The sequence below is a fragment of the Euphorbia lathyris genome, chromosome 5, assembly GCF_963576675.1.
Source record: "Euphorbia lathyris chromosome 5, ddEupLath1.1, whole genome shotgun sequence".
NCBI classification, from domain to species: domain Eukaryota; kingdom Viridiplantae; phylum Streptophyta; class Magnoliopsida; order Malpighiales; family Euphorbiaceae; genus Euphorbia; species Euphorbia lathyris.
The window spans coordinates 8129578-8147486 of record NC_088914.1 but is presented as its reverse complement, the minus strand read 5'-3'; the positions used below and the strand labels follow the sequence as shown (position 1 = coordinate 8147486).

Here is a 17909-nt window from a genome sequence, read left to right as displayed (position 1 = left end):
TGTTGATAATGAGCTGGTCTATTAAGTTCACCAGGTCTCGGATGGCTGTCCCTCTAAGCTACCAATTACTCAGGTATATTCACGACGTGAGAGACCTCCTGATTCTGATCCAGTACTAATTTCTCCTCCGCCTTCAGATCCTGCTCCTAAGTCAAGCCAAACCACTAATGAACTTCCCATTGCCCTTCGTAAAGGTAAAAGATCTTGCTCCCATCCTATTTCTGCTTTTGTTTCCTATGAGCGCTTATCTTCTCCTTCACAGTCTTTTGTTGCTTCCCTTGACTCTACTACTCGTAAATCTGTATCTGAGGTGTTATCCCATCCGGGCTGGCACCACGCTATGATTGATGAAATGAATGCTTTGGATGCTAATGGTACTTGGGACTTGGTAAATTTACCTGTTGGTAAGAAACCCGTTGGATATCGTTGGATGTTCGTTGTGAAAGAAACTCTGATGGTTCTATTGCTCGACTAAAGGCTCGTCTTGTTGCAAAAGGCTTTGCTCAGACTTATGGGGTTGATTATTCTGACACCTTTTCTCTAGTGGCTAAAATGGGCTCTATTCGTCTTTTTATCTCCCTAGCTGCCCACTCTAATTGGCCCTTGCATCAGTTAGATATAAAAAAATGCTTTCCTACATGGGGACCTTCAAGAAGAAGTTTACATGGAGCAATCACCAGGGTTTGTTGCTCAGGGGGAGTATGGCAAAGTTTGTCGTCTCCGCAAATCTCTATATGGGTTGAAACAAAGTCCTCGAGCATGGTTTGGAAAGTTTATTCAAGCAATTGAGATTTTTGGGATGAAGAAGTGTAAGTGTGATCACTTTGTCTTTTATAAACATTCTGCTTCAGGTATCATTCTTTTGGTCGTCTATGTAGACGATATTGTTATTATAGGCAGTGACATGTCAGGAATCTCGTCTTTGAAATCATTTCTCCATGGCCAGTTTCATACCAAGGATCTAGGAGCTTTGAAGTACTTCTTAGGAATTGAGGTGTCAAGGAGTAAGAAAGGAATTTTCCTATCTCAAAGAAAATATGTTCTTGATTTGTTGTCCAAAACTGGAAAATCTGGAGCTAAGCCATACAGTGCACCTATGACACTGAATGCGCATCTCACATCAGAAGGAGAGCCCATTGAAGACCCTAGAAGATATAGGCGTTTGGTTGGAAAGTTAAACTATCTTACAGTGACTAGACCGGATATTGCCTATTCTGTCAGTATTGTTAGCCAGTTTATGTCATCTCCCACTGTTGATCACTGGACTGCACTGGAACAGATCTTATGCTACTTAAAGGGAACTCCTGGCCGGGGCTTACTTTACAAGAATTATGGTCATACCCAGATTGAGTGTTTCTCCAATGCAGATTGGGCAAGAGACAAAGATGATAGGAGATCCACTACCGGTTGTTGTGTTTTTGTTGGAGGTAATTTAATTTCTTGGAAGAGTAAGAAGCAACATGTTGTTTCTCGTTCCAGTGCAGAATCTGAATATCGAGCGATGTCTCAATCAATGTGTGAGATTATGTGGATTCACCATCTCCTCTCCGAACTTGGGTTCGACGTCACCACTCTGGCAAAATTATGGTGTGATATTCAAGCAGCTCTTCATATTGCTTCCAATCCTGTGTTCTATGAACGTACGAAGCACATTGAAATAGATTGTCACTTTGTTCGTGAAAAGCTAGAAGAAAACATCATTGCTACAACCTACATTGGCACCAATGAATAGCTTGGAGACATTTTTACCAAAGCCTTAAATGGGGTACGGGTAAATTACATTTGTAACAAGCTGGGCATGTCAAATATCTATGCTCCAGCTTGAGGGGGAGTGTAATGTATGTAATTGTATATAGATATTAGTTTAGGGACCTATTAGCATATTAGTTCAGGGACCTATTAGCATCTATACCACTTTGTATATAAATACCTATTGTTCCAATAATACGCTATTGAGTTTTCTCAAACTACATGGATCATGGAGATGTTCTCCAATTTCTTCTTGTTTGATAGAATGTCTTTCAAAAAATTTGCATAGGTTGGCATCTGAGCAAGAGCTTCCACAAATGGAATATTGATATGCAATTTCCTTAATGTGTCCAACACTTTAGAATTCTGTTCTTCTAACTTTTTGTTCATTAATCTGGCTGGGTAAGGCACGGGTGGCACATAGGGAGGAGGTGGATAGTATTTCTTCCCATGTTCCTCCTGGCTCAGATCAGACCCTTGGTCTGTAGAAACTGGTCTTTCCTTGTCCTGAACAATATGTTCATCCACACTTTTAGCCCTTTTAGAGGTACCTGCAGTATCAACACTCTTGTTAGATATCATAAGGTTAGAGGTTTCTTTACCTGACCTTAGTGTGATGGCTATGACATCTCCTTTTGGATTAGGCTCAGTGTTGCTTGGAATAACCCCTTTTCCTTTTGATGAAGATGATGCTGCCATTTGGTGTACCTGGGTTTCCAAAAATTTTATGGACGCCTGGGTCTGTTTCATAAACTGCATCATCATGGTCTTCAAGTCTGGTTCAATCTCCTCTTTGGCCTGAACAGGCTGTTTGTAAGGTTGCTGAGGCTGCCTCTGGTATTGTCCTCCTTGCTGCTGTTGGTATCTAGGCTGCTCCTGGTGGCCTTGCTGTTGAGTCCACCCAAAGTTCGGATGATTCCTGGTGGCAGGATTGTATGTATTTGAATAGGGGTTGGGTGGATTTCTTTGATTATAGGCAGCATAATCACATTGTTCTTGGTTAGACTTCCTTTGTTTCAGTCCTGGACAGTTGATATTGAAGTGGGGCCCTCCACAGAAATCACATTCGTCAGAGAATGGTGGTTCACTATGAATGGATGATACATTCATTTTGCTAATTTGCTTAGCAAGTTGTTCCACTTGTGTTGTCAACTTGGAGACTGTGTCAGATTCTGGAATCCTTTTGCCATCACTCCTAACTGAATGCCAGTTCTAACTTGTGCTTACCATTCTCTCATGAGGTCATATAGGGCTTGCGGTTCAAGATCCTCCGGGTTACCGTTTGTAGTGGATTCAATCTGGATTTTGTACGTGTTGGTGACCCCATTGTAAGAGTTTTGTACCTGCATCCACATCGGAATGCCATAGTTTGGTACCCTCCTTAACATCTCTTTATACCTCTCCCAAGCTTCCGCCAATGACTCGTCCTCTTCTTGCACAAAGTGAGACACTTTATTTCTTAGTTTGATAGCTTGTCTAGGTGGAAAGTACTTAATTAAAACTGGCCATGTCCTGCCAATTTGTTATGGATCCCGGCTGCAAATCCTTCAGCCAATTCTTTGCTTTGTCTTTCAGAGAGAAAGGAAATTAACTTCAACCTGATCACCTCATCGGCAACTCCCATGTTCGTTCTGAAGGTGTTTCACATTGTAACAAAAATCTTGCACATGAGAATTTGGATCTTCATTAGGGTACCCGCTAAATTGCACAACAACTTGTAACATCTGTATCATAGATGCTTTGACTTCGAACATATTGTTCCCCTTATTTAGAATCACAATACATGATGAGAGTCCTTCAGTGGTAGGTCTCGAGTAATCTCTTATTCTCATTGGTGGTGGGTTATTGTTTTCACCTTCTCCTTCTGGAGGAGGTTGTTCTGGTATTCGGCCAGCCATTCTTCTTTGCCTCTGCCTTTCTCTTTGTCTAGCTCGTCTAGCCCCCGCCCGATTTCTACACGTTCTTTCTAGTTCAAGATCGATAGGAAAATCTGGTGGTCCAGCTCTGCGCATATACTATAAGACAGAACTAACTTTTGCTGCACTATTAACAAACAGATTAAAAATACCTTGTTTCATAGAAATTTTCAGAAAAGTTGTTGCTTTCAATCCCCGGCAACGGCGCCAAAAACTTATTGTCCTAAAAGTAGACTCTCGCAAGTGCACTAGATACAAGTAATATCTCGGTAAGTAGAGTATCGTCTCCTCAGGGATTGATGAATAACTTTAGCAGAAAAACTTTATAAAACAGGGTGTTTGTGGTAACGTAACTTCTTTCGTGGGTTGAAAATGGTTTTGATCAGAAATAACTAACTTGAATGGGTCACTACTTTTTTGGTCAAAAGATGTTGGTTTGTAACAATAAAATGAAGGAACAGGCTAAGCCAAGGTGGTAACAGGTTGCTTATATCATAACTTTCACCTATTTATTCATGAATGTAATATAGCGGAGTAAAGGTCTCTGCTTTAGGCTCACTTAAATCAACTTTCGTGTGTTCTTAAGATTATAAGTCTTACTATAACTCTAAGCGTCCTTAAAGTTGGTTCTTTCTCGCATTACAGATGAAGCAGCATTTCTATCTAGAAAACCCTTGATACAATTCCCTTATATTCCTATTTCGGGTCTTGTAAGTTTGATGAGAGATACATGATAATGAAAGAAGTTCCCTATCATTCATTGATCACTAGGATAGATGTATTTAACATGCATTCAAGAACATCATCAAACACTTCAACATATAATAACATTCATTCATAAAAAGGATAAGTTTACTTACAGCACCAGCCCATTGCTGGCCTAGCCCATTCAAATGACTACTCACTCATAGCGAAGAGTGAACAGCCTGAGCTTAAGCAGAGATGCTCCATTAAAATAGTTTCCTTTCAGTTCTTAGAGAGCTTTTCTCTCTCTCCAAAATTATCCAAGGAAGAAGAACATTTCTTCCCTCCACTTCTGTTCTCAATATATAGGAGGGAAGGTTCCCCCCAAAAAGATATAAAACTAAAATATTACAATTAAAAGATTGTTCTCAAAAGGGTAGAAATTGTTCGGGTACTAAAAACGGGTGGTTGCTTGTTTGACGCTTGAACACTCAAGGTCTGAAATTTCTTATCATCATGTTGCTTTTAGGCCGATTACTCCTGATCCGCTCCCTCTTGTCGCTGTCCGTATCAGGTCGCAGCTTTATCCGTTGGTCCGAAGGTTGCTTTCTTCCTTTTTGCTGCAAAACAGACTGCACGGCAGCTATTTTGGCTTCTTCAATCAAGATCTGCATAATACCCTTTTTAGCCCTCTATTCATGCAATCTTAAACCTTTATTAGCCCCATTTTTATCACATAAGGTATGTTTATTAGGATCAATTATATGCCTATCACTGAGCACTAAAAAATTTCGTGATCCTAGCTTTCTTAAGCACCCTGTTTCCCGTGGCTTTGCCATATTTATAATTTCATCCAAGATTTTCAATTAATTTTGAGTCATATTTTGGTTGATTTTCCTTTCCTACAATTTTAATTCAACCCTATCAATCAAAATCATCACATTCATTTAGCTTCAAATTTGTGAATATTATTTGAATTTTTGCTTGAAGTTCAATTTCAAAAATGTCATTTGCACATTTAAACTATTGCTTGCATTTAGTTTCAACTTGTTCATTCTTTTGATTTCCAAATTTAAAAGATTTTTTTTGAAAGTTTATACACGCAGGGTGCCTCCTAAAAAGACAGGAAAGGAAGTGTCCAAGAGTAGCACGTCCAGGGACAGGAGACGCTCGAAGAAATCCCAGCCACCGAACAGGTAGCTGAGACAGTTAACCAGCTCGAGGCCCAGGATGGACGAACAGGTCCACCAGTGAAAGACCGTTTCGAGATCATTCTCGAAAGGATCCAACAACAGCAACAGGAAGCGATGGAAAAGTACAGACGAGAACAGGAGGAATCTGACAAGAGATAGGCGAATACGTGAAAAAAAGTTTCATAATTAATATGTGAAATTAATTCTATTAATTAGAATCAAATGCTCAACATTTGAGAATTTGAAGAGATTCAAATAATAATATTTTTTAATTAATATTTTTCAACAACTTGTCATATGATCGCTGATGAAATTATTGTATCTAGATTATGCTAAATTATTCTAAGAGTATCTAGATGTTGTCCTCAAATGAGACTCTAGCAAGTGCACTAGATACAAGTAATAAAGTGATAAGTTAAGTATCGTCTCCACAGGGATTGAGATTCAAATGTCTATCAGAAATTGTTGCTAAACAGCGTGTGGGTCAAACATGTTTCTCCTTTTTAATTTGATTGTGTGATGTTGGTTACGAAGGATGCAAGAAGACTGGCGCAGTAAGAAATAAGATAACTTGGTAATGATTTAGAAAATAGAATAGGCTCGACACTGCCGAACAGGTTGTGCTAAGCCTTACAACATTCCAATGAATCCAAGATAATGCCAATGAAGCCAAAGTATCAGTTTTAATGTGAGCTTGAGTCAACTTTCATATGTTCTCAAGCTCCTAAGATTTACTAGAACCTTTAACGTCCTAAAGATACGTTCTTTCTTGCATTAAGAACAAAACTGCATTTCTGATTAAGAAAACCCTTGACACAACCATCTAACTGGTCAGCTTCGAGGTTGGGAGATTAATAGAGATATCCGTGAAGATGTAAGCAGTGTCCTATCATCCATCTAACACATGCATAAATGCCGAGGCATGAAAGTTAAATCCTCATCAATCACAGTATTGACAAAATACTAAATATTCATTAAAAACGATGTAAAACTTACATTACCGGCTCGGCCTGGCCGTGCCCATTCAAAATAGACTACTCACTCATATCGAGCAGTGAGTAATCGGTAGTTCTTGAAACCTTAAGAGACTCCATTCGAGCTCTCTTTTCTTTCTTTCTACAGACAACTATTCTACTTCTAAAAATTACTAAAGTTCCGAACTCCCTATCTTTCCTTTGCTACGCCTACTTAAAGGAGAAAGACAGGGGCAAAAATGGTACAACCTTCGTACCATTCCAGAAAAACAAGTCAACTAAAAACTAAAACAAAAATAAACTAAAATGATTAAAGATCCTTTGACCCTTGAACACTCAAGGGTTGATACTTCATGTCATCATGCTTCTTTAGGTAATGCCGCCTCTACACTTCTCCACCTGCTGCTCTGTCTCTGTCTCTGCCTCTGCCACCTCTGATCTGTCGCTGTCCGTCATTGAATAATCCGGCGTTTAACCGCTGTACATAAGAAAGGCTCCACTCCTCTTTGGCCGTAGCAAAACAAGCTGTTTCCAGCGTGTTTAGCATTTATCTTTACTAATCTGCATAAAGACATTAATCAGTCCTTATTCTTTGCAATATAGCATAAATAACACCCAAATCCCTTATAAATATCAAGTTAAACTTAGTCAATTTATGCCTTACACTAGACTATGGTTAAATTATATTCATGGTCACTCAACTTTACATTTTTTTTTTTGAAATATACTTTACATTTATTAATTTAAAGACATTCAACTTTATCTTACTAACATTATGACCGCTGATGAAAAAAGTAAATGACTTCAAAAACGGTTGACGATCAAAATGGAAATTTTCAAAAATTAAAATTGTTTAGAATCACAATTACTACAGAACAACGTTTTTTCTAAAATTACAAATATTATTTTTGGAGCTTTCTCTCACTAGTACAAAAATGGACTTTAGGACGGTTGTTTTTGGTAATTAGCGACAGTTCTGCGACCAACGCCAATACTGAGCCACAATAAAGCTTGGCATTGCAGAACCTATGCCAATAGTAAACAACTGACCCCAATGTCATTTTTTTTTCGATAATTGAATAAGTTTTCTAGAACAACCAACCCTAAAGGTGTCATTGGGTCGGTTGTTAAGCAACCGACCCCAATTCCAAGACATTGGTGTTGATTATTACGAATAACCGACCCTAAAGATGTCATAGGGGTCGATTGTTCGCTACAACCGATGCCAATGTCTTTGTCATTAGCGTCAGTTTATTCTTACAACCGACGTCAATGGCTCAATATACACAAGTATAATTATATAAACAGACACTTGATAGAAGGAAAAAAAATTCCTATCCATATAATAAACCCAATAAGGGCATTAGTTACAAAATGGATATTTCCTATACATATAAACCTAACAAGGGCATGAGTTACAAAAAGAATATTTCCAAAATTACAAAAACATCTGCCTCAGTCCGCTGATGGTCCGTTTCTGCCCGAACCACTTCAACCTATTTTTCTGCCCCAACCATTTCTTTATATACTCTATCAGACTGATGTAATCTTCCTTTCCTTAAAAGCCTCAAGAAGAAAATTGAAGATAATCCTGTCGAACTTTACAAATGAATGGGTAAGAACCATCCACGCCGAACCTGCAGAACAATACCTAGCTGTTACCATCCAGATAATAGATAATCCCCATAAAGAATTTATCTAGCAACTGTCAAGGTGAAAATGCATATCAAAATTTCAGCGGAAGACCCAACTCGACTCGACAGAAGATCATAACAAGCTTCAAGGCCTAAAAGCCAAAGCAAGCAAATGCAAAGAAACCATTACATTACATAGTCATGTTCTCCTTATTTGGAAGCAAACAATGGAAAAGCACGAATTTGATCATTTATTTTCAATGAATTTATCGGTATTTCCCATATCAACAAAACCTGTCATTCAAATTGATGATTTACAGACCTTCAAAGAAAAACATTGTAACATTGATGAATTACAAACCTTCATATTATATACACTGTACGAAAATATGATAGAAAAAACACATGATCTCAACCGTCCGTGATCAATCTGGTCCGGGACCAATCTAGAATTTTCCTAAAAAACAGACAAGTTCTGTAATTCACATTGTCCACAAAACTAAAATAAGCATGTCTCCAAGACTTCTTTATTGCCAAAGTCCCAAAAACAACCCAAAATCCCAAAACAAACCCTGGAGCCATTCCAATGTAAAACCATTTCATTTCAATCCAATCATCGTCTTCACTTTCAACATCATTCGCCCTTGGAAAATCATCAGCATTGGAGTTCGAACATTCCGTTGTCAACGGAACCCCGCAAAGATAAGAGTTACCCTCATAAATGGAAGGATCATTGAAAGTTTGGAATTGGTTTGCAGTCGGAATCGGCCCTGACAAGTTATTGTTTGACAAGTTCAAGTAGTTCAAGAATGTCATAGACACCATGCTGAGAGGAATAGGACCTGAAAGTTTGTTGCAGGAGAGGTCTAGAGTTTCAAGTCGGTTCAGGTCTCTGAACTTCTCAGGAATCTTTCCTGTCAAGTGATTCCAGGATAAATTCAATGAACCAAGATATGCAAGATCTGCTATCTCTTCAGGAATTTCTCCCCTGAAATCATTGTTTGACAAGTCTATCGCATTTACAATCCCAAGTATTCGAATCTGTTCGACTTGCCTTCCTTTCATAATCAGCTCCATCTTCTCTTCATACAATACAAGTGAGTATATGACACTAGGGTAATAGATAGAAGGAGATTGAACTCCAGAAAGATTGCCAATACAAGAGGGGATGAATCCTGAGAAATCATTGTTGGCAAGATCCAATATATGGAGGTAAAAAAGACGACAGAGCTGTTCAGTAATGCCTCCATCAAACAAGTTTCCCCGTAGGCCTAGAGCTTCAAGATCAGGTAGCCATTCAGCAATCAACTCCGGTATGTTTCCGGAAAACATATTTTCTCCAAGATCAAGGATGTTCAAGCCTGTGCAGTTCTCCAAGGACCGCAAGATTTCCCCAGAAAGACGGTTCCCAAACAATTTCAGCACGTTAAGGTTGGGTGAGGAGCATATTGAGGAAGGAATTTCACCGGTTAGATTGTTCTTAGATAGGTCCACGACACGTACACTCAATTCCTCCCATGGAATTTGGATATTCCCAGAGAAATTGTTGTTTGAAAGATCAAGGGTCATCAAATCTTTTAGGCCACTTATACATTGAGGAATGCTTCCATTTAAGAAGTTTCCAGAAAGTAGCAAGGTTCTTAACAATGGCATTCCTTTACAAAACTTCATAGAAATTGGACCAGAAAATGTGTTGTCATCCAAATTCAGATCCTTGACATTAGTCCAAATTGGAAGTGAGCCCTCCAAGTAATTAGAATGCAAATCAACCCAAGCTTCAGAACCGAAAACTAGTGAACTCGGCACTTTGCCTTTGAATTGGTTACTAGAAAGATCTAGAGATATAAGTTCTGGAGAAAGTTTCCAAAGCCAATCCGGTATTGCACCCGAAAGAGCATCATCCTTCAGTATCAGAAACGAAAGATCCGTTTGAGTTTGGATCCACAAAGGGAACATTGAACCCAAATTACAAGCAGAGATTTCCATGTAGTCAAGACTAAAAGGAGGAATCCAATCATGACTTATGTTAACAGCTAAAGACATCCTCAGAGATGACACACCAAAAGTCTTTAACTTTGTTAGCCTAAGAAAATGAGTTTCAGACAGAACACCTTTCCAAGAATTTCTAGAAAGATCTATTAAGACTAAATTCGATAGCTGCCCAATGGTATCAGGAATAGTCCCGTCCATTGCATTGGCAGGTAGATAAAATGACTCCAAAAATGATAAATTTCCAATAGATGATGGAATTGAACCTGAAATTGAGTTCTCCCCTAACCATAGGATTTTCAAATTCTTAAACCCTCCTATTAACTCCGGTATCTCTCCATTTAATTGGTTATCCCAGAAATCTAGCTCCTCCAAGCTTGAATTGCTACATTCTGACAAACTTCCTAAAAACTCATCTATTCGACCACTAAGTTCGTTATAAGGCAGATCTAAAGATACCAGGTTGCATAATTTTCCCCAACCATCAGCAGGCAAAGACCCTATAATTTGACAACCCATGAATTGAAGTTTCACAAGGGTGCTAATATTAAACAACCATTGAGGAAATGAAGTGTTGAGGAGATTGTTCTCTAGGTTGAGGATTTTAAGATTGCTAAAATTTGATTGTGGTATAGAATCAGGAAAGTTTTGTAGTTCGGAACGAGGCAAATGGAGTTGTTCAAGAGATGGAAGCATGTTAACAGAATGCAGCCAAGTGGTTGATGCTAAACTAAGATCCACATCCCCTAGATTTAGATATTGCAAATGAGAGAATCTAGTGATCCAATTCAAATCAGAAACCCACATCTTGTTATTTGCATTGAGATTAAGATAAAGCAAGTTTGATAAGTTTCCCAGATGAGGAGGAACTGATCCGGAAAATGATGAATTAGAAAGATCAAGATAACTCAATTCACTAAAAGAAGCAATGAATTTGGGTATTGATGCTCCTTGGAAATCATTTGAACTTAGACTAAGGTTGTTCAAATGCTTCAAATCAATCAAAGAAGGATTTATCTTACCACTTAAGTTTGACAGATGAAGCCTGAGTATATGTCCTGTCTGCTTGTTGCACCACACTCCAGACCATTTACAGCAATCTTCACCAACCCAAGTTGAAAGCTGACCTGAAGAATCATTAAGACCCTTCTTGAAGTTAAGAAGTGCTTTCCTCTCTATCTCAATGCAATCCACTTTAGACTTTGTGGAATTGGTAATAGATTTATGAGCTTCAAGATGAAAAAGTTTCCAGAATAGGAAAAGGGTGAACAAAAGCTGGAAGCAGACTCTCTTAATCGCCATAGAAACACAATAAGAATTTTCTAACAGTTAAATGTTTTGGAAATAGCCAAATATAAATAAATTTTCACACACAATTATCTTCAAATAATAAATTCACCCGTGGCAGTTTTCAGAAAGCTGGTCAGCACCGCAAATGGAAATTGACAATGAAAACTACCTCTAACAAGTTCCTGAATGTTCAAGTAGCTTTCATTTTCCAATTGAAAATGAAAATATGAACTTTTTATGCATTTCTTGTAGTGAGAAGTCAAATGTAGCAGTAGAATAATTCCACAAAAATCCCATCACAATCTAAGGTTCCAACTTTTCTGGCTTCATAAAATAATGGCTGGACATGACCTACCTAACTAATAAACTGTTTCCACATGTCGTAAAATGGCATATAAGTTAAACTGGTATGCTTGCAATGTGGATAAACTGTTCCCACATGTCCTAAAGATGACACTGAATCCATCAGCAACGAAATGAAAGTCACAAGCAGGAGTTTATTATTTAAGTATATATTCATTTAAGCCTTTGACAAGGTCTTGATGTAAATTTCCATTCAGAGTTCATATCTCACAAGTTATCTTGTTATTACTATATACAAGTTTCTATGAACTGCTGTTTGAGAAGTAATAAAAAACCATCTTTAGTTTAATTTTCTAATTGTGGTCCTATGGCTATCAAGGAGATAGAGTCAAATCAGATCAACATATATCTTATGCAAACATTACTTTCTAGCTTCAACCTCCATAGTTTCAAAGATATTGATAAGAGAAACGTTGAATGTTTCAACCATAACCCTAACATGAGACAAAAGCCTTTTTTGAATTTCAAATAGTCAAAAGTAAACTGACGGTATTGAAAAACTCGGATAAAATATAACCATAACCATGAAATTGAATTTCAAATAGTCAAAAGTATCATCAATATAACTCATACTCACGCCCTCCAGACCTTGTCCCAATGTATCAGAATCAAAAGCTGCCCGACAAAATTTTTAAAAAGAAACAGGGAATACAGAGGGCAGTCCAAAATAAACCCTAAAATGAGCATCATGAAACAACAAACCAGCTAAGGAGAGTAGGTGTATAAAGAGAAGTGAATTCTACATACTGAAACAAAGCAACCGATCTCTGCTTCATTCTGGAAATCCGAATTCCATCGTTGCATCTGAACTTCAATACTATGATGTGGAACGGGAGAGTCTAACCCGATAATTTACACCTCTACTTATAATGATTTTGCCCTTGAATTGAACAAAATCTGAGTGAAGGGAGTATAATTTTGGTGCTTGAGCTCAGGTGTAATAATGTAATAATTTTAGTGCCATGTTTGGTGAAATCGGAGAAGCAGTAAAGAGCATTGAAGAGTGATATATATATCCCACATCGCTCATATAGAACTGAAGCAGAGACCTGTGTGAATATAAATATGGTAGCGCCACAGCAGCAAAAAGCATCTTTGCGCTTGGGGCAATGACGCAGCTAGTGAGGTTCTAACCGAGGCGCGTCAATTGCTGGTTGAAAACTATTTCCAAACCCCCTCTGAGGCCTGGGCTTGACCTGGGCCCTAGAGAATTTCTGGAAGGGCTCCCTTCGGGGTAAAGCCCTACAATACAAGTTTAAGTTTTTTTTATTTTTATTCTTTTTAATGAAAATGTTCTATATTTTCATTAGATTAAAAATTGAAGAAGTACATTGAGAAAATTCTAAACAATAAATCCTAACATAAAAGCATATTTACATGCTGAGTCATACTCTCTTTCCTGTTTTTTTATTATATTTTTTATTATATGTATGACGTTTTAGTTCTTTTCAATTTGTTTTGTTTTGGTAAGTACAATGCTTTCTCTAATTTTATATATCATAGTTATTAATGTAAATTATTTAAATTAAACCATAAAAATTAATAAATGTAAATTATTTAAATTAAACCATAAAAATTAATAAGAGAAATTTTGAAATTTTGCATAGAAAGTAGAGATTACAGATCAGGAGAAAAGTAAGTCATTTTAATTGCATAAATCATTTTAATTACCTCATTAATACATAGGAGAAAAGTAAGTCATTTTAATTGCATAAATCATTTTAATTACCTCATTAATACATTGGTTTTGATGAAAAACCTTAAATGACAAAAAAAAAGAACGGAGGGAGTAGAAAATTTATAAAGGCAAATGATGAATTCTAAAGACATAAAAATAATGAAAAAGATACAAGATTCATACAAACCAATTGAACTGATATATGTTGATCTGATTTGACTCTATCTCCTTGATAATATACTGTTTAGTCCTAGAGATTCTGATACTATATCATGAAACCAATTGAACTAAAAGTTCGAGCTGATAGTTAAGATTCAATCATATATCTTATATTTATCTCTGACAAATACAAGATTCATTCCAATACAAAGATATGAAGACATGTTGAAAACGACTATAAAGATCGTGAAGATCCATAAAGGTATAAAGTGATAGCGTGAAGATTCACAAAGACATGAAAACCAGATTTATAAAAATATGAAGACATGAAAATGACTATAAAAAGTGTGAAGTTAACATGACATAAAATATTTTTTTATTTTGTTTTATTTTAAAATTGAAGATAACATGACATAAGATATTTTTTTATAAGGTGAAATAATATTTTAATATTTACAGTCAGTTTTAATGTTTAAAATTTTCTAAGTTTGGTAGTTAAAGAGCAATTGATAAATCGATCATGCTAACAATCATGAATAGTATTTTATAAAAAAAAAAAAGATAAGGTTCAAATCTTCAAATTTAATGGGATGGCTTCTTTAACATGGAGAACCCCTTTGAACATTAATTTCGCATTTATCATCAGGCTTCCAAATTTCTCTTTATATATATATAGAGAGTGTGTGTGTGTGAGAGTGAGCCTTGGCGTAACGGTAAACGTTGTTGTCGTGTGACCAAGAAGTCACGGGTTCGAGTTATAATATTGTAAATTTTTAATTATAAATGTAGTTATAATACCGATTCAGGCCTAAAAATGGACCAAATAATATGATATTTTAGGTCTTAAAAGTTTAAAATAGAAATTTGTGTTTTTTTTTATAACGGCCCTTATCTCTTATTTCGCATAGGACTCATAAAATTTCATCAATGGTCCGTTTTGAGTTTATAATATACTGTTAAAAAAATCCCATGGCATAGAATACGTTGACATGATTCAAGTTATTCTAAGCCAGACCTGTTCATGGGCTGAGTCGGGCCTAATTAGGCTTTACATATAATTACTTTGTCCTAAACCACTCAGTCCACCTATATTTATATCGGGTTGGGCTAGAGTATAAAATGTAATTTCCAAGCTCGGCCTAGTCCACCCATCTAATATGTTCTGGCAAGAAGAGTAATTCTTTTTTTTTAGAATACACCACCTGATCGGTTAAAAATTAAAATAACCTCTTAAGTTTTTCCATTCGATAATCTCAACTAATTAGATTAACATAAAATCGAGCCGGGTCGGGTTCAATTGGGATTTTGAGACCAATCCCAAGCCTAACCTATTTTATGTGCGGGCATAACCGGGCTTGGATCGGACCAGACCAAATATGAAATATGAATGTCCAAACCCAACCCATAAAAGGCGGACATGTGCGGGTTGGGTGGGCCAAAGGGTTCAAGTTGACAAAAAAAAAATAACAAATCAAAAGTTGTTTATAATTTGTTTTGGATAAATATAATTTATAAAAAAAATTTAAATTAATTATATATATATAATATATATAAATAATATATATATATATAATATATAAATAATATATATATAAAGTAACTCGTGATCCCTCTATAAATCCGATTTGATATCCAGTCCGATTCTTATAACATTGATAATTTCTCTCAAATTTTACCTATTATTTTACCAAAAAATAATTCATATTTAATGTTTGAGATTAAGTTCTAGATTTGCCCCAACGTTTTTAGAGAAGTGTATGTTTAACCTTAATGTATGATATGGTGCATACCCTTAACATTGTCAAACAAGTTCAATTTTACCCCTGTACAACCGAAAATTTAAACATCCTGATTTGACAATTATTCGACTATCACATCGAACCTTCCAAACAAGTTTATCGATAAAATAAAGCAAGTACAGGTTGTTTACAATTTTTTTAATAACATAGTATGCATTTTATATAAATTTTTTAGGGTAAATTCCAAAAACAACCCCTGTGGTTTAGTGTTGTTCAAAAAAAACCCATGTGGTTTGTTTTTACCAAAAAAAGGACCGTGTTATACGCCGTTACACGAATTAAGGAAAATGACTTCACACAGTTAAATGTGATGACGTGGCAAGGGCTAAAACTGTCCAAATTTTTTTTCTTCTTCTTTTACAGATCTTCTTCTTCTTCTCCTAACCTTCTTCTTCTTCTTCTACAGATCTTCTTCTTCTCCTTCTCCTTATTCTCCTCCTCCTCTTTGAATATTTCTAAATCTAACAGCAAGATATTTAGCCTTTAGGAGTAGATGAATCTGAGGAAGACGGAAACAGCGTCGCGTAGATGAATCTGAGGAAGACGGAAACAACGTCGCCGAGGATGGGAATGGTCCTCTGAGAGTGAGCGTTGGAAATTAGTATTATGCACATCTTCAACGAATTACTCATTGAACCCAGTCTGTTTTGATATTTTGAAATCAACCCAGTAAAATTTCATAATTTGCAACAGAATCTCTCACAGAAAACGTCCCGCACTGCTCCGGCCATTTGAGGTTTCAGAAGAATTCTCAAATTTTAAAAATGAGGCAACACAAAATTAAGGAAAATCATGAAATACAATTACGGAAATAAAATATGAGTATCTTCTTGTAAACAATGAAACACTTTGCAACTTTCATGGTGGCTTGCGATATCAGGAGAATCAAAATTTCATTCCATTGTACAGAGTTTCTCAAGTGTAACCGCTATTTGTACATGTTTCATTCCATATCTGATGCCAGAAGAAACTCATTTCCAACCGTCAATTCGATTATTCAGAACTGTATAATCGGTGGTAAACGAATGAACAATTTGATCGGAGATTTGAGAATCACCGAGGATAGTAGAGCAATTAGTTTTGGAGAAGAAAATATCGAGAAAGAGAGAAGAAGAAGAAAATAACAGGAAGAGAGAAGAAGAGAGAAGAGAGAAGAAGAAGAAAATGGTGGTCCAAGATTTTTTTTTATTTATTCTAATTTTCTTTTTGTTATTTTCTTTTTGTTATTTTCTTTTTTTATTTTAATTTGGACAGTTTTACCCCTTGCCACGTCATCACATTTAACAGTGTTAAGTCATTTTCCTTAATTCGTGTAACGGCGTATAACGCGGTCCTTTTTTTTTGTAAAAACAAACCACAAGGGTTTTTTTTGAACAACACTAAACCACGGGGGTTGTTTTTGGAATTTATCCAATTTTTTATAATTAACTTGTATCTTTTAGACTTCAATTTTAAGGATAAAATTGATCTTTCTCGACGATATTAGAATTGATAACATGGCAAACAATATTTTTATATACTAGTTTTAGACCCGTGTGATGCATGGATTCATCTTAATATATAAATATTAACAAAAATATAATTTAATAATTACAATTAATGATATAAAGGTGCTATATAAATTAAATTTTATTATTTTATTTTCACATTTAATTTAAATAATCTTTTTATAAATAAATATAATAATATAACTAAAGTTAATATATTATATTTTTTATCAGTAAAAAAGGAGGAAGTGACACTTCAGCTCCATCGTTACTGTTTTATATTATATATAGATTCTCATAATAAAAAAATTATTCATTCAAATATCTCAGTATTTATAGAATTTTCAACTAAAAGAATATTATTGTATATATGCTAAATCTAAATGTTTCTTTTTGTACTAGATAAAAACTGAAAACTAATAAACAACCAGACAAGTTCTGAGTATACGATAAAACCGACAAAACCGAATTGCTTCATTATCCCGTAACCAACCATTAGATGAAATTCCACCATCAAACCCTTCATCATTACTCCATCTCATCGATTTCTTCTTCATCTCCACACAGTAATCTTTCTTTGCAGCGGCAATTTCTTCTTCTCAATCTCAACTCTTTTTCTTCTCCTTTTCCAACTATAAAATTACTCTTCCACGTCCATTGCACAACCTTCCTCACCTTGTGCTTACATTTATCCACCAATTCAGATTTCAAATCACAAACTAACTTTAAACATTGTTCCCTAAATTTTCTGTTGTAACAGACAAGAATTATACAATAAGCATTTTTCGCTTCCACATGGCCTTTATCACTTGTTTTTCTCAACTACTCAAGCCCGGAATTAGGTTTTGAATGACTGAAATAATCTATCATTCCTTGTCGGAATAATGATTCAGGGTTTCCGACTTTTATGTACTTCTCCAGGAAGGAGATGGCGGATTTACTCGTATTCTTGCATGGAATACGGGTAAAGAATCAATTGAAACGCGCTCAAAAA

The 17909-nt window shown here is 35.9% G+C and overlaps 1 protein-coding gene, 1 long non-coding RNA gene and 1 other non-coding gene across 4 annotated transcripts; 1 reads left to right on the top strand and 2 right to left on the bottom strand.

Annotated features, from left to right (window-relative positions):
- Positions 1-6943: 6943 nt before the first annotated feature.
- Positions 6944-12857, bottom strand: LOC136228639 (uncharacterized). 2 transcript variants are annotated; one of them, XR_010688789.1, is made up of 3 exons: positions 12540-12857; positions 7959-8153; positions 6944-7077 (listed from the first exon to the last, which is right to left on the bottom strand). It is a non-coding gene; the product is annotated as an uncharacterized lncRNA (long non-coding RNA). The 2 variants fall into 2 exon arrangements; XR_010688788.1 differs by lacking the exon at positions 6944-7077 and having other exon boundaries at positions 7835-8153.
- Positions 8164-11146, bottom strand: LOC136228637 (receptor-like protein EIX2). Its single transcript, XM_066017085.1, has one exon. The coding sequence runs from the start codon at positions 10944-10946 to the stop codon at positions 8562-8564; it is 2385 nt and encodes a 794-aa protein (XP_065873157.1). The 5' UTR covers positions 10947-11146; the 3' UTR covers positions 8164-8561.
- A 26-nt stretch (positions 12858-12883) lies between the features above and the next one.
- On the top strand, positions 12884-13034 carry LOC136231739 (U4 spliceosomal RNA). Its single transcript, XR_010690105.1, has one exon. It is a non-coding gene; the product is annotated as a U4 spliceosomal RNA (small nuclear RNA).
- Positions 13035-17909: the final 4875 nt, after the last annotated feature.

Bases quoted from the DNA above. Each gene is read 5' to 3' on its own strand.
- LOC136228637 (XM_066017085.1), bottom strand. From the start codon at position 10,946: ATGTGGGTTTCTGATTTGAATTGGATCACTAGATTCTCTCATTTGCAA.